Raw genomic sequence first — 16,085 nt, forward strand, 5'->3', positions numbered from 1 at the left:
TTCATGATGTTAGTCATAGACACAAACACACTACAGCATTTTGTCTATTTTGTGCAGGTATGGCAAAGTGTATACACAATTACAGGATCTGTGTTAATACCTAGTTTAAGTATAACAATCCCATAAACTGCGTAAGGTCTCCCTCTTTCTCCAAACCAAACCCTGTCTGTGTGAAACTCAAGAGGCACAAACATTCCAGTTACATAATGCCTGTGTTTCAGAAGATGGAAAAATACACAGCCACAGCGACAAGAGAATTTTGCTTACAAAACCAGTAAGTTTCAAATGCCTACACATAACTACTTGTCCATCCTATGTGTTATCCCATTATTTGTTAAATATAGAACACTTATTACTTTGCCTCCTCCCTTTGCTTTCCAGAAGCACCTGAGTTTCTCTTCCCAAGCAACTCAAAAGACACAAAAACTCATTCAGAACATGTCTTACCTATTTCAATATGCGTTGAAATTCCACATGGGATCCCTCTCTGACAGAAACAGTAGAGCGTAAGCAGCAAAACAAACACCTTCCAATCAGCCATGACGCTGGCTTCAACTGCTGGAGCAGTAGCACTGTGACCTTTGAAATCCAGGTTACGGAGCATGTCTTTTCTTTCACGCATATTGCTGACACAGCAAGTGAGCGACTGCTGCGTTTGAAAGGCTACATCGTACTAGTCTTTACCTCAAATATAAAAAAGAAGTAACTTAGAGGTATTCTCCTCTTTTGAACTTTAGTATCTCCGTCTGCAGCAGCCAGGGTTCTGCTAACATAAAAATCCGCAGCAGAGCATCCCTTCAGATCACGGTGTTCTTGCCTTAAAACAGCTATGCCAGACTTCACCAGAGATTAAAGCCAATTGCCAAAGCAGCATATGGTACAAACAGAGTAGCTCCTGAGCTGTAAGCAACACAAATGCATAAACTTTGTCGAGCTGATAGGGAATTGCAAACTTAAGTTTGGGTCATACGATACAAACTGAAAGCACAGGTAGAAATGATGAGCGTAGTCCTGCCGTACCTATTGCTGCGGATGTCTGTCTTAATGCAGAGCCTGGACACGCCGTGGCTCCCAACCATCCGCCACGCAAACCTGTCCTGGCCGCGGTGCCCGATCACTGCTCAGTCTGTGGGCAAGGCTGGCACACGTAGGACAGACGTATTAGTCCCTAGCTAGATGGTGGCATTGGGCTCCGGCTTCGTGCGGCTCCCTGCAGGCACTGACCGCCGGTGCCATGGAGTCCAGCGGTCGGAGGCGGGGGCCACCGGCCCACTTCAAGCCCAGCCTCCCGCCGTCCAGTGCCGCTGAAGTAAAGCCACGAAATGCCAAGTCCTTCCTCTCCCTCCGGAGCAGCATCTCGCTCGGGATGGGGAAGCGGAGGCTACCAATAGCCCCACACTGTTGTAAGCACAGACGAAAAACTCCAATCCTCCACTTCTGGCCCGGCCCCTCCACGGCTCCTCCTTCGGGGCGGCGCGGGAGGGCTCGGTCAGCGCTCCGCGCCTGTCGGCGGTGCGCGATCATGGCGAGCCTCTTGCCATCGCTGGCCGCTGTCGCCCGCCGCCGCCTCCTCCTTCTGCCCCCTTTACCCCCAGGTTTGGTGGCGGCGCGGCGCGGCAGCTCGGTGCTGCCCGCTGCCCTAGTGCGCCGGGGCGGCTTGGTGGGCGGCCAGTGGGTGGAGACGCCCGCCGCTTTCCCCGTACAGGACCCGGCCAGCGGCCAGGAGCTGGCCCGGGTGTCCGACTGCGGGACGGCCGAGGCGAGAGCGGCCGTGCGGGCCGCGCATGAGGCCGGCGCCCTATGGAGCCGCCTGCCCGCCAAGGTGAGCGGCGGCGGAAGATGGCGCCCGCCTGGGCAGTCGGCAGCCCCCGGCGGGACGCAGCTCTTAGCGCCGCCTGGGGCGGGGAGGTCCTGACCGGCAGCGGCCGCCCGCCCCAGCCACGGGTTTTGGGGTCGCCCCGGGGCTTCATACGAATCTCTGCTGCTCTCCTTGTGGGTGGTGGGCACGGCAGCTTTATCTCTGCTGCTCTCCTTCCGGGTGGTGGGCACGGCAGCTTTATCTCTGCTGCTCTCCTTGCGGGTGGTGGGCACGGCAGCTTTATCTCTGCTGCTCGCCTTGCGGGTGGTGGGCACGGCAGCTTTATCTCTGCTGCTCGCCTTGCGGGTGGTGGGCACGGCAGCTTTATCTCTTCCCAGGAGAAGAGCGTGCGCCTACGGAGATGGTACGAGCTGATGATCGAGAACAAGGACGAGCTGGCGAGGATCATAACAGCCGAGAATGTGAGTACGGCTGCAGGGCTCGTCTCTGCCGGGGCCGCCTGCCCCCGAAAGCACGGGGACTGCCCTGTGCTAGCATTCAGCCTGTTCAGAAACGCGACACAGGGATGCTAGCAGTGAAATAAAGCCAAACTGACAGCCGCCAAAACACCCTGTGGGCATTTCACCCGTTAGCCACCATGTCGGCTTTTGTTACCTAAAAAGGTTGGACGCAGCACGCACATGGTGCACTCACATTGTTGTGTTAGGTCACTGGAGACCATTTCAAACGCTCCTCTTTCTTCGGTACACAAAGTGTTAAAACATTTCTCTTTCTTCGATACATAAAGTGTTGTTTTGATAACAGTTGTACCTGACAGTCCAGTGGAAATTAGAGCCACATTGTGCAAAAGCATACATCAACCTAAGCCGTGGTCTTCATGCTAGGAATCCTTGTGGTTTAACCAGTTTCATTGACTCAGAACAAAACCATACAGGAAGATAGCTGAGGGGCTCCTCTCTGCTCCAGCTGCTAACAGTCATTCAGTGCACAGGATCAGTCCAAAGTAATACTCCCCAAAATAAAGGGCCCTGTCAGAAAAACTTTCACTGTTTTGCCTTGGTTTGTGTCTTCTGAATGGAAACAGCTAACCACAGAGTTTGTAAAGAAAGATGAGCTGCCTTTGCTCTTTCAGTTCCTTGTCTTGGGACAGCATGGAACGTGTTGACTGTACAATGAGCGTGCATTGAAGCCACATAACTGTTGCTGATGAAATCATGTCATCCTTTTTGAACATCACAATGTATGTGATAATAAAGTAGTCTGAAACGAAATGAAACTTCAAAGCGACTTGAATTTGGTTTTATTGCTTGTCTGCTGCTTACAGTGTTTCTTCTTATTTAATCAAAGGGGAAGCCCCTGAAAGAAGCACAGGGTGAAATCCTGTATTCTGCCTCTTTTCTGGAGTGGTTTGCAGAAGAAGCTCGCCGGGTTTACGGTGATGTCATTCCAGCATCTGCAAAAGACAGAAGAATGCTGGTGCTGAAGCAGCCAGTAGGAGTAGCAGCCGTTATAACCCCAGTAAGCACAGCTGATTTTTTCAGGTTGTGTGACAGTTTTCAGCACAGAACTTTGGCCTTAGTGGCTCATCCAGCCCTGGCAGATGGCCTTGTTTAGTTTCATTTCTGCCTTGATCTCACTTTTTCCTGGACTTGCAGTGAATCTGTGTGGTGTTTACTAAGGACAAAGCCTATCATGCAGGTCTGTTTAGGTCACATATTTAGAGAAAATATCATCTGCTTCTGCAAAAACAGGAGACAAAACTTCACCAAAGTTGATTGTACTTTTTTCTCTCATCCTAGTGGAATTTCCCCAGTGCTATGATTACACGGAAGGTTGGTGCAGCTCTGGCAGCTGGCTGTACGGTGGTGGTGAAACCAGCAGAGGACACACCTTTATCAGCATTAGCTCTTGGGGAGGTCAGTTTTTATGCTAAGCTTTACCTTAGCTGTGAACTGAAGCTGTAAATGGGGAGTCAGATGGGCTTTGAAGAGAACTGGCCAGCTTCGTACATGAAGAAAGGACAGACTGGCTGACTTGATCAGTGGTTTTAGTTCAGTTGCCTCTGATATGGTCTAGAGCCTCGAGGACCCAGCCATTTAGCTACACAAAACATCTTGATGTCTTTCCCATGATTACTTTGAATGACATCTGCTTAAACTAGGATGAAGTGGCTGTCTTGACTTCATGACATCTGTTACTGGTTTTGGCTTCCATTAACTTAGAAACTGGTTTCATCAAAACAATAAATCTTGACTATCCTCATACGAAATGCACTAACGATGTAAATTGTGTTTCATTTATTGCAGCTTGCAAACCAGGCTGGAATTCCAGCAGGAGTGTATAATGTTGTTCCTTGTTCCAGACATCAGGCAGCAGCTGTAGGAGAAGTTCTGTGCACTGATCCACTGGTAGCAAAAATATCTTTTACTGGTTCTACAGCAACAGGAAAGGTAAGTAGGTGCAGAGAATATCCTTGAAGATTATTACTGTGGTTATACTGGACAGGTAGAGGGGAAGTGTGTGCCTTTATACAAGGTTGTCTTCTTTACTGGCTCCTGTAGACAGATTGCCAAAATATTTGTGTACTTCAGATGCTGCTTGTTTTCTTTAGTGTCAGTGCTTCACCAAAGAATTACAACATGATCAGTTTAGCACAAGATGCTCTTGTTTCATATCATAGCATGACTATGTAGTAATAAGAACACCGAAACTGAGTTTCCAGGGTATTAATCAGGAATGGTTTCTGAAGCTGAGAGAAAGCATTAGAGAGGACCCTGAATATCTCATATCAACCTTAGTCAATAAGCAATTTTGTCACCATTTCTAATGAAAACAGAAACTGCAGAATGTGGCTAGAAGACGATAGAATTCTATAGGATGGCTGCATGCAGAAGAAAGTCTGGTAACAAGACAGTTCTTAATCCAGAATTCTGTCTGATCTAGGAAGAGTTTTTTAAGAGAGGTCACAATTTTTATTACCAAAAAAGAAAAGAACAAGCACTCAAGAGTGACTGTATTAGTGTATAAAAGCCTGAGCTGAAATGAAGTTGATGGAAATTCTTCTCTTTATTATTTCTTGGCCAGAATTTAATCTCTAAAGATCTTAACAAAGGAAATTAGTCCTTGTTTTTGTCATAGGAGAAAACAGATCACCTAGCATTATAAAAAAGATGTAAATCAATTCCTTGCCAGAGTTAACGTATTTCACTGCCTTCCATCTATGTTCCACAGCTCACATCTGGTAGAGGTACAGATTTCTGTGTCTCCTCTGTTGCCTGCAGATACTGCTGAAACATGCAGCTGGCACTGTGAAGCGAGTTTCCATGGAGCTTGGAGGACATGCTCCTTTTATAGTGTTTGACAGCGCCAATGTGGACCGTGCTGTTGCAGGAGCCCTTGCTTCCAAGTATAGAAACTCAGGGCAGGTAAGAGTTAACCTTTTTGTCCTTTTCTTCTGGAGACTGGAGAGCTTCGCATACAGTTAAAGCTGTAAATAAGCTATTTTATGTAAAAGGGTAACAGAACACTTTGTTGTGAAGAGAAAGATGCTGAAATTGTACCCAGTTCAAGAGAGACAGGAACCCGCTGGAAAGAGTCCATCGGAGAGCCACGAGGATGACAGGGGGACTTGAGCATCTCCCCTACAAAGAGAGACTGAGACACCTGGGGCTGTTTAATCTGGAGACGAGAATACTGAGAGGAGATCTTATCCATGTATACAAATATCTGAGGGGCGAGTGTCAAGTAGATGGAGCCAGTCTCTTTTTGCTGGTCAGCATCATTAAGACAAGGAGCAATGGCTACAAATTAGAACATAGGTTTCACCTCAACATGAGGAGAGCACTGGAACAGGCTGCCCAGACAGGTTGTGGAGCCTTCTTCTCTGGAGACTTTCAAAACCTGCCTCAATGTGTTCCTGTGTGAACTACCCTAGGAGATTCTGCCTTGGCAGGGAGGCTGGACTCGATGATCTCTGGAGGTCCCTTAAAACGCCTAAAGTTCTGTGATTCACTGATCACTCTCTGCACTCAAGCCCCATTTGTCAGCAAGTCCAAGTAACAACACTATAAGATCCCAAGTACTTTTAACAATATGCATGGCAGGCAATAATACCACAGGGTGTTTATTAGGACCCTTATCAAGAGCATAAGTGACAAGGGATTTTGTCACATACTTCATTAGCATTAACATTGGAGAGTAGAGCTGTGAAAAGACACCATCCTGCCTCAGTTCTCAGGATTATGCTTTATAACATGTGCCTAGCTAGTTCTTAGAATGTCTTCAAGTCTCATGGTAAAAGTTTCTATATGTATGATTGTGAGTTCAAGTCTGCATGATGGATGTTAGGAGGAAGTTCTTCACAGAGAGAGTGATTTCCCATTGGAATGGGCTGCCCAGGGAGGTGGTGGAGTCACCGTCCCTGGAGGTGTTCAAGAACAGACTGGATGAGGCACTTAGTGCCATGGTCTAGTTGAGTGGCTAGGGCTGGGTGCTAGGTTGGACTGGATGACCTTGGAGGTCACTTCCAACCTGTTTGATTCTATGATTCTATGTTCTGATAGCACCCATCAGGAACCAAGGCAATTGAAATCTCATAAGATTCCATGGCTACATTTTTCCACAATAAGCAGCTTAAAGTGATAGACAGGATTTAAGTGTGCATTGCTTCAAATGTGTTTTATGTAGAGTAAAAAAATAAGAGCATCACTTAGCAGAACAGTCAGCTGAGCAGAGCTGGGTGGAGAGTGCTTATGGAAGTAGATAAATTTCAGAGAAGGAGCAAGTTTTTGGTGGGATTAGGAGGTCATTTGGATGGGAAAACATTATTTGAATAAGAAGAAAGCTAAGACTAATCTTGGGAAGAAAGAAAAGAAACAAAATAGAGTGGGATGTTCACAAGGACCACTGAGCGATCAAGCACAGACTGGACAAGATCTAACACCTCTGCTGTTGTGCTTCTGCTGGATAAAGTAGCTGCTACTTCTGAATGTACCAAGCAAAAGTAGGATGCAGTCAGAGCAACAGGGTAGCACAAATAAGTAAGCCTCTGTAAAGCACCTAAAAACAAATTCCAGAAGGAAAACAAACTCAAATTCAAGTTAATAAATGCATTAGAAAAATAAAAAAGACCCCACATCACCAAGAGTGATTTTAGGTTCTGCTGCTTCATTCTCATTAGAAGGTATTTCTTGAGGCTTCTGGACCTTTGTTGATCCATAGGTCAGAGTCCACAGAACTCACAAAAACCTTCTCCCAGTATAAGCAACTTAAATTTAGCAGTGTGGCATATTTCACACAGGTACTGAACGCTTCCTGATGTTGTATGTCTAAAGCAGGGGTCCTCAAACTACGGCCCCCCAGGGTGCTCAATCCAGCTCGCCGGTATTTACAGAACCCCCCTGCCGCCGGGGGTTGGGGTGGGGGGAACCAAGCAGCCACTTCCTGACACTTAATCCACTCGCTGGCCTCTGCAAGCACCCACCGGGACTGGGCTGGAACCAAACTATAGCACGGCCCTGACACTACTGGGCTGGAACCAAACTATGGTCCGGCCCCTGAGAGTGTCTGAGGGACAGTGAACTTGCCCCCTGTTGAAAAAGTTTGGAGACCCCTGGTCTAAAGTGAGAAGAGTGATGAAAGAAAAGGCAAAGATAGTTTGCACCTTAGGATGATGGATAAGAAGCAGAAGACAGATCACTGTAGTAACCTGGTAGTGTGGTATGAAAGCCAGAATGAATTCATGGATAAATTAAACACAGTATAAACAGTTGGGTTTTGTTCTTCTCATGTTTGTTTTCAGACCTGTGTTTGCACAAACCGTTTCCTGGTGCAAAAGGGAATCCATGATAAGTTTGTGGAGAAGTTTGCTAAAGCTATAGAGAGCGAACTGCACGTTGGAAATGGATTTGATGCAAAAACTACCCAAGGGCCACTAATTAATGAAAAAGCAGTGGAAAAGGTACAAATAAGATAATTCTTTTTTGACATCTTCATTTCCTTTTTATGATCCATGAAGTAGATTTATATTTCCCTTTTTTCATGCTTATTTTGTTAGAAGGCATTTGTGGTGTGGCTAGATGTGTGTTCTGTCCTCCAAGTCCATGTATACATATAGACAAACAGGTGTGTCCAGTTAATGTATCATTTCTAGTAAGGGAAAAAGAGATTCCTCTTGTAGGAGAATCTGATTCTCCTGATTACTTCCTAAACTGTTCTAAGAACATGTACTGAAATGGAAGCACTGTGAGACTTGTCTGGTGATCCATCAGTTCTGAAGCACTATGAATGACAGCTTACTTAGGAGAATAGTGCCTCCTTTTGGCAAAGTCTCAGCAGAATAATACACTGAAGGTAAAAATACTGGAGGTCTGGATGTTGTAATTATTTGAAACCTTACATGCATGGTTTGAGTCTTTCATTTTGGATAGTAACTCCAGGAAATTACATTTCTTTAAAATCTCAGCAAGTCTCATTTTCTATAATATTTCACCTTTCCTAAGGTTAAAGATTGTTAAATTATGTGCTTCATACTTTCCAAGATACTATAGTTCAGATCGGTGCAGGCTTGGCTTGAATGCCATTATACTTCAGTGCTGCTAGAAAACATTCAGAGCTATTTGGGAGACAGAGGATACAGTACTTTGCTTTTCTTTGTGCATCACTAAATTGTAGTATGTGTGTGTGTGTATCTGTATGTGGAGATTGCTACTTTAATTTTGTCATTATTTTCTTGCCTTTAGATGAATGGTGAATGTAGGAAATGGAAAGTGTCCTTGCCAGTACCATTTGAAATCTGTCTGTTTCTATTTAAATGACAGTTGTACTCCTCTTTTCATAGTGCTTAATCACCAAATTCAGGTGTACTTCTTAGTTCTGCAAAGACTTTCTCAGGTTAGATGCAATCACTTCAACAGAAAAGCTGAACCCATAATATCCATGAGACTGGGACCATACTCATGACGTATCCCTTGTGAAGTTATGTCAGAGATAAATAGAAATTCAAGATCAATTGTAAATAATATGGGCAAATAGCCTTCTGCAAAGTATACACCTCTCTTCAAAAACAATCTGTAACACTGGGGCATTATTTCTTTACTAGAAAAGATAACAGTTCATTTCTAAATGCTGACTGAATTTTGTTTTCCATACCTCAGGTAGAGAGACACATTAGTGATGCAGTTTCTCAAGGAGCATCTATTGTGACTGGAGGGAAACGACACAGGTTGGGGAAGAATTTCTTTGAGCCCACGTTACTTAGTAATGTTACAACAAAAATGCTTTGCACCCAAGAGGAGACATTTGGCCCTTTAGCACCAGTTATCAAGTAAGGTTATTAATTTTCCTTATTAAAAATACTGGGTTGAATAACTAATATTTGAATAACAATTTGGGAGGTTGGTCTCAGTGATCTTTGAGACCCTTCTGTGGTAGAAATTAATACTCGGTTATGAATTATCAATATTGTTTTGGCATGAATAGTAATTTCTATTATTAATATTTAAAAATGTGGGGAAATTCCCCAAGATTCTTTGGATTTTCAGTCAACAGGATGTAGTTGCACAAAGGGTATTTATAAACATGGAATGAAACAGTTTAAACAATCAGAACTTGGAAAACAGGAATGTGGAAACAGGAAAAATTCTGACTATGCTTATGGAGTCTTAGCATTAACTCTAGCATGTGTACTCATGACAGTTGATCCCTGAGTATGTTTCCTGCACAAAGACACTTCCAAAACCCATGATTATGATCCCAGGGTAAAATACAAAACATTCCAGGCAGAGAGGAGAGAGGAACTGAGTTGCTGCTAAGCTGCTGGTGCAAGCTGCAAACAAGTGGCCACTGGGATTCCCAGTATAAATGAGCTGCGAATAGGGTGCTGCTCCCATGTCCCAGGTTGAGAATTATAGGGTTAAAAAAATCATCTGGGACTAGAAGATTGTTATTCAATCCCATAATTCTGCTATCTCTTTATAAACTCACAGCAAGACCAGCTCGTTCTCCTTTCCTCCTCCTTCTGCCCTGTGTCTGGCAGGAGCCACTTTATCAGTAAAAATATGTAAGCAGTAGGCCTGGTTTGGAGCCTCCAGAGGCTTGTTTAGGCCTCTTGAATGGTGGAGGCATTGGAGGAGGAGGGAGGATTGGAGCACTGGGTAGTATAGATTTAGTTTTTGGGTTGGGGAAAATTCAAGGGGGTTTGCCAGGGATGTGGTAATTGCTTTGTAATGTCCATCTCTGCATTTCTCTCCAAATGTAATTCTGTATTTTTTCTCCAGTTTCATTTGAGAGCTTAATTTCTGTCAGCTATCTTTAAAAACCATGACATGCCAGTGGAGAGTCAGGCTGGTTTCTAAATCCCCCCCATTAAATACACTAGTTTGGAAATGAAACTGGTCAATAGGCACTAGCATCATGGTTTTGGCCAATGAATTCAAAGCTTCATGCCTCATGTGACCACGCAGGCATGTTGAGGGGCAGCATAAGACTAAGCTCCTAGCATTTGGGGCTTTGCTCATCCATTCAACTCCTGGACCCACAACAAGAGGAGAGCACGGGTTAAACCAGCCTGGCAGGATTTATGCCCTACCAGGACACTTTCCAACCCAAATCCTATGATTTGTCAAAAGATGTTTTTCATACTACATGCAAGTCTTGTAGTCAGATAGGGGGACACATGGGAAAGCTTACTTTAGAGAAGTGGTTCATTTGTTTCTCTCTCTCAGCTTGATATTAGCATCTGTACAACTTCTTGAAAATTACTTTCTTCTAAATTCTACCAGCAGCTCAACAAGTGTAGGTAGCAGCAAAATCTTCACTGACTTTGTGATTTGTGATATGAGGTAGGAGGCAGGACTTCACAGTTTGTCACGTGGTTTGCTCATCCTAAGTTTTGCTGATAGATGATATGTTAGAGCTTTCTTTTCTACTTAACACCTTTCCTTGTCTCCATCCAGTGCAGCTGGATATGATGAAAGAGCATTTGGTTATCGCTTATTGTTGAGAGTGATTGTGCAGTGTGGGAAATGGGTGGGCTAACCTGTGTTTTAGCTACTAGTATCTATGGAGGGTAAAGGCATTCTTAACTAGTTTAAATTGATATTTGAAAAGTCCTCCATGGTTTCAAAGTGAAAATTAAATTAGATGCTTAAAATACACTTCTGGGGAAAAAAGTTAATCTTTTGGCAAAGCTGCTTCTCAGTAAGGCAGTAGATGAACTGCAGGCCTCATTTGTGTTTTTCTCCTTCTATTTCCTCCTTAGATTTGAGACTGAAGCAGAAGCTGTTGCTATAGCAAATGCTGCTAATGTGGGTTTAGCAGGTATGCCTTTCTGTCAGATAAATGTATTTCTTTGGATTTATCAGCTTTGGTATTATGGGGTGATGATTTTTTATGTCAGCAAGTCTCTTTTATACTGTCTTCTGCATATTGTCTTTCCTGACTTTCATTTTCATTCCTATGTCTGTGTCTGCACGACAGGATATTTCTACTCACAAGATCCAGCTCAGATCTGGAGAGTTGCAGAACATCTGGAAGTTGGAATGGTTGGTGTCAATGAAGGCATAATCTCCTCAGTGGAGGGTCCTTTTGGTGGGGTAAAAGAGTCTGGCTTAGGGCGAGAGGGTTCAAAATACGGCATAGATGAATACTTAGAAATCAAGTATGTCTGCTTTGGAGGCTTATAAAAAATTTCAGAAAGCAGCTTGGGAAAGAAAGAGTGCTGTAGTTTTAAATAAGCTTCCTCAACCAGAAGTACCCACACCTGAATGCGACTTCCACCTTCTTTAAGCAGTCCTGTTCTGTATGTGTAGCGATAACTGCCATATTCTGTGTCGCCATACGTTTTTACATGTTCCTTATTTATGCATTCAGGTTTTCAGCACTGTGCTCACAATGTCCATCATTTTTAGTACAGACTAAGGGAGAAAGCACATATTATTATTCCTGGATTACCTCTGTGTAACTGGGAGCATTTGGAGACTTGCCCATAATGAAAATAGATCATAACCTATGGCAAGGGGAAACGAGAGCACCATTTTCCACTGCCTCCAGTGTTTCAGTGTGGATGGGGGGAGGCTTTGAGGATGGCAATCTCCCTTTAGAATTTTGTGTAAATACTCAAAAATTTCTAATGTGGATATGTGACCTTTTAGAAGCAGGTGTGTCTTTGCTTTTAATTGTGGGAGAATATGCTACTTGTGGAAGGTGAGGAATTGCTCTTAGCTACAGCTAGGCATCCATACAGGCAAATAGCTTTTAAAGTGCACATTAATGCTGGCTGCAGAGCTGCTACTTGATCACCTTTGGGCTTCTGAGACAAGAGTTTTCATTTGTGCCTAACAGCTTTCATGTCTGGAATTAAACATGGCCCTTGTTTGATGTTTGTGAGCCTCAGCAGTCCTGGGAACAAGAGAGTCGAGGACCAGGCAGGATAAAGATGGAAGGCTTACTTGCAGGACTAACTTGCTAAAAGCTGTAAGGGCTCTGTGAAGGAAGCACAAGTGGTGACATGATGCTAGACAAACTCCCTTCCATGAAAAGAATGTGACTTACACTTCTTGAGTAGAAGTATAGCCACTGATGGAAATACCGCTCAGTATCAAAAGCATTACTCACCACTTACAAAGAACATGAGCAGATAGCTTTTTCTGTTCCCATGGGCTTTGTGCCTTGAGTTGAATTTGTGGTTACACAGGTGAATGAATGTCTGTTAGGGAAGAAGGTTTAAAAACCTTTGAACTTGGAACATAATAAAGATTAAAATAGATTAGAGGAGAGCTTTCTACACTATTTTGTCATCTTCTAAAGATAATGTCAAGCTTCCTTAATATGAAATAAGCAATGCTGAGAAAACTTTATTTTAATGTCAATCAAAAGAAGCACTTTCTAAAAGTGTGCAGTGTTAATGTGGCCAATGAATCATCACTGCAGAGGCTAAAGGGAAAGAATTCTGTTTCCTGTCTCAGATAACTTTGTTTGGTGGGGCTTTAAGCCATTCATTATTAAACATAATTCAAAGAAGGCAACAGAGTTCTTTACACTAATGAATGTACCCTATGAAATGGGCTATTTCAGGATATTTTATCCAGTCATGCAAAGAGGTACCAGGTAACACTAGATTTGGGGATGGGGATCAGTAAAGCAAGCTAGAACTGAGTTTCACAGGGCTTTTTAAAGCGCACATAAGGTAGCATTGACTGCTACTGAACAAATATTTAGAAACAATTAATTATGGCTATATTTAACACTTGAGACCAGGTGGGTCAGGAGTACAGTATCTGTTAGCAGAGTGTGTGTGCATTGTGGCTACTGAAGGTCAGTTAAAGGACATTTACTGCCTTTCAGGCAGTAGTTTTCAGTGTACCAAAATTGCACATTTAAGATGGCAAGGACTTAATACTGTTACCAGTTGCAGCATATGTGCTTGCTGGCAAGAATAAAAGAAGTATGGCCTATTTCTACACTAGTTGCAAGAAACTTTCTTGCAGCCAGCTTCTGAGTTTGCACAATTGTGTGCAGAGGCTGCCTGAATTCAGAGAATACAGTGTTGTGGAAGAGGAAACTGTTTGCCAGCCTTGGCTGCCAGTACACATGGAAAGAGTCACTAGGTAGAAGAGGGTCATAAGCTGGTGCCTAGGTACCACAATTCAGTGATGCAAGCACACTTAGAGGTATTGTGCACCACTAAAATAGCTGCCACTGAAATGGCACAGACTTAGAATATTTCTGCCTGTGAAGTACAGTGTAAAGTTAATTGCTGTAAGACTGCAGTCCTGAATATTGGTGCAATTGGACCATAAATACTTCAACTCACTGCTCAATTTATTGTGAAGGTACTAATTTGATGCATTGGTCCAATTAAAATCTTTGTCTTTTCTGAGAATAGCACTGTCAATGAGTAAATGTTTACTTTTTTTTCCTGCCAAATAATAACTTTTACTATGTCTGGTAACAAGCAAGAGCTGTACTTAAAGATTAGGTATGTAAAGAACTTTGAGTACCTTTGTCTAGATTGGATGGTGGTTGGATTCCAGCACAGTACCCTTGTGTCAGCAAGGTTTACATCAGTAAAGCACAGAATAATGTTAGTTGTCTTCATAGCAAAAACTGTGATTCTTCAAAAGATATACTTGAATTCTCACACCTTAGTTATGTTGGTTATACTTGTGATAGTTCATCAATTTCTGGATATTAAACCTGTGATGAAAAAATGTTTTCAGCTAATAAATTACTTCTGTGAAAACAGTGGGGTTTGTGGTTTATTACCTTACACAACGCTGAACTGACAAACCAAAAGCTACATTAAGTTCAGTCTCAGATCTGCACAGAACTTTGTTCTGCCAGCTGTAGCACTGAGAAAAAAGACATGCATCTACATGTCCAGGAGGTATAAGATTTTGGTTACCTCAATTAGGGTCATTCGAATCCAAATCAGATGGATGAGACTGATACACTGAAGCCATCACTCCTTTCATATGCAAGTCTTACAGGCTTTGTGGATCAGAGTGCCTTACCCTGCTTTCAGGATATGATTACTTGCATCATTTTTCATTTCAATGTGGGAATCGGAGTGTAAACTGATCTTTAGATAAGAAATGGCTGTGAAAAGGCGTGGTGATAGTGGAACAACTGTTGCAAAGCATGTGGGAACAGCAGGCTGGAAATCACTTGCAGTGCTGGGCAAGAGCATGATAAGGAAACAGGCAAAATCTGTCAGTAGGATGTGAAAATACATAAACATCTTCTAATAAACTGGAAGCTTGCATATAGAATGATGGCATTTGCCTGTCTGTAGCACATGCCCACCCCTCTGCATGAGTGAGCGTGTAGTACTCAGCACATCATCTCAGGGTTGGCTGGTCTGAGACCAGGAAATCATCAATTTAAAATAGATTTTAAGCTTTATTTCCATTTAGTTAATACAGTTTTGAAACCTCAGAAACTTGTCATATAATTTGTAACATGACTTAAATGTCACAGAGGCAGGGAATTAATGTGGCTGAGTCAGGAATTATAAAAATAGAATTACTTTATTTCCCTGCCCCCAAACTATATACAGAACTAGTTTAGGTTTACTGATGGGCTCAATTTGCTTGGGTAAAATCTTCATAGGATGCTATAGGCAAGGTCAGAGATTTAGGAAGTCAGAAAATGGAAAAGGCTAAGCTACAAACACATCTTTACCCCACTAAAAGCTAGGCTGAGCAGAGAATTAAGGAAACAGCAGGCTTTACTCACGGAGGTGAGATAGGGAATTGGAGATGATCCCTTGGTCGATTTCTTTGCTGCTCAGCTGCCTTCTGACGCTGCAAGCAATATCCAATCATGGAATCAAACGGCGAAAGTTCAAGGTGGGTGGAAAACCTGCCAAAGTCAAACATCTTGAGACACGACTTCCACAAGAGAGAGATTCGTGGAAGCGGCGCTGCCTGAGCAGCGGCAGGGGAGAGCCAAACTGCTGGGGCCTCCCCAGTGTGGAGCAGCAGCCAGGACATCAAGGCCGTGTACGGTCTGAGAGGAGCCGGGTCCAGGTGCTGCCGGCAGCTCTCTCAAATGGATCCCAGACTTGCCGAGCTTGCAAATTTGCACAGAATGGTGCAAAAGCAGGGAGAGCCGTCCCAAAGCAGGGAGAGCCGTCCCAAAGCAGGGACGGGGCAAAACCGAGAGCCATGCAAAAAGGTAGGAGCTGTCCAAAAGCGGGGACAGTCCAAATGGGGAGCTCTGTCAAGGCTAGAACCCGTTCCAAGGCAGGGCAGCTGTTCTAACAGCAGCTCTGTCGAGGCAGAAACCTCCTGCCTTTTTCCTTTGCTTTATGTATGCTTCTCCAGACAAAGTGTCCATTTGCCATTTTATACTGGGTGCAAAGAACCCAGCCAGCTACCAGCCCGATTCCAGCACAGGCTTCCACATGGGTCAGTGCACTTGTGGACAGAGGAGTCTTTTGCTGTTCCTCCATTCAAGCCTGCAGGGGCTGGAGGGGGGAAACAGTTTTCACGCTTTCTTCCCCCCATGCAAACCTGCAGCAGGGAGGGAGGAAGGAGAAGGAAGGAATTTGGAGTGATCTACAACATGTAAGTCATACCCAAGTTTATTTTCTTGTTACCCTTTAAGCAGCTGTTGTCTGATCCCCACTGCTTTTCCTTTGTGTAATAAACTCTTAGTTTACCTGGTCTACATGGCAACATTTTTAGCTTAAGTGGGCAGAAATTATTTCCAACCACAGTTGTGTGGTACTTTAGCACTTGTTTGAAGTGTTACCAATGTAAAA

The 16,085-nt window shown here is 43.7% G+C and overlaps 2 protein-coding genes across 3 annotated transcripts in view; one reads left to right on the top strand and one right to left on the bottom strand.

Moving 5' to 3' along the window:
• The window catches only part of GPLD1 (glycosylphosphatidylinositol specific phospholipase D1), a 22,148-nt gene extending 20,443 nt beyond the window's left edge, over positions 1-1,705 (bottom strand). The window contains exons 1-2 of one of the 2 annotated variants that reach the window (XM_064161075.1): positions 1,021-1,705; positions 448-684 (exon numbers count right to left, since the gene is read on the bottom strand). In XM_064161075.1, the coding sequence (XP_064017145.1) occupies positions 448-622 (175 nt within the window). In that variant the 5' untranslated portion in view covers positions 623-684; positions 1,021-1,705. Of the gene's footprint in view, positions 1-447 lie in introns of both variants that reach the window. The other variant, XM_064161074.1, reaches the window with a different exon arrangement.
• ALDH5A1 (aldehyde dehydrogenase 5 family member A1) lies at positions 1,460-14,060 on the top strand. The gene is made up of 10 exons (XM_064161077.1): positions 1,460-1,822; positions 2,197-2,280; positions 3,167-3,337; positions 3,619-3,735; positions 4,126-4,269; positions 5,101-5,244; positions 7,620-7,778; positions 8,974-9,143; positions 11,079-11,137; positions 11,297-14,060. The coding sequence occupies exons 1-10, from the start codon at positions 1,523-1,525 to the stop codon at positions 11,500-11,502; spliced, it is 1,554 nt and encodes a 517-aa protein (XP_064017147.1). The 5' UTR covers positions 1,460-1,522; the 3' UTR covers positions 11,503-14,060.
• Positions 14,061-16,085: the final 2,025 nt, after the last annotated feature.

This window comes from Pogoniulus pusillus, chromosome 21 (assembly GCF_015220805.1).
Source record: "Pogoniulus pusillus isolate bPogPus1 chromosome 21, bPogPus1.pri, whole genome shotgun sequence".
In the NCBI taxonomy this organism is placed as follows: domain Eukaryota; kingdom Metazoa; phylum Chordata; class Aves; order Piciformes; family Lybiidae; genus Pogoniulus; species Pogoniulus pusillus.

Coding starts and splice junctions, on each gene's coding strand:
- ALDH5A1 (XM_064161077.1), top strand. CDS start 1,523: ATGGCGAGCCTCTTGCCATCGCTGGCCGCTGTCGCCCGCCGCCGCCTC. Junction 3,736..4,125: donor CAGCATTAGCTCTTGGGGAG/GTCAGTTTTTAT, acceptor CATTTATTGCAG/CTTGCAAACCAGGCTGGAAT. Junction 11,138..11,296: donor TGCTAATGTGGGTTTAGCAG/GTATGCCTTTCT, acceptor TCTGCACGACAG/GATATTTCTACTCACAAGAT.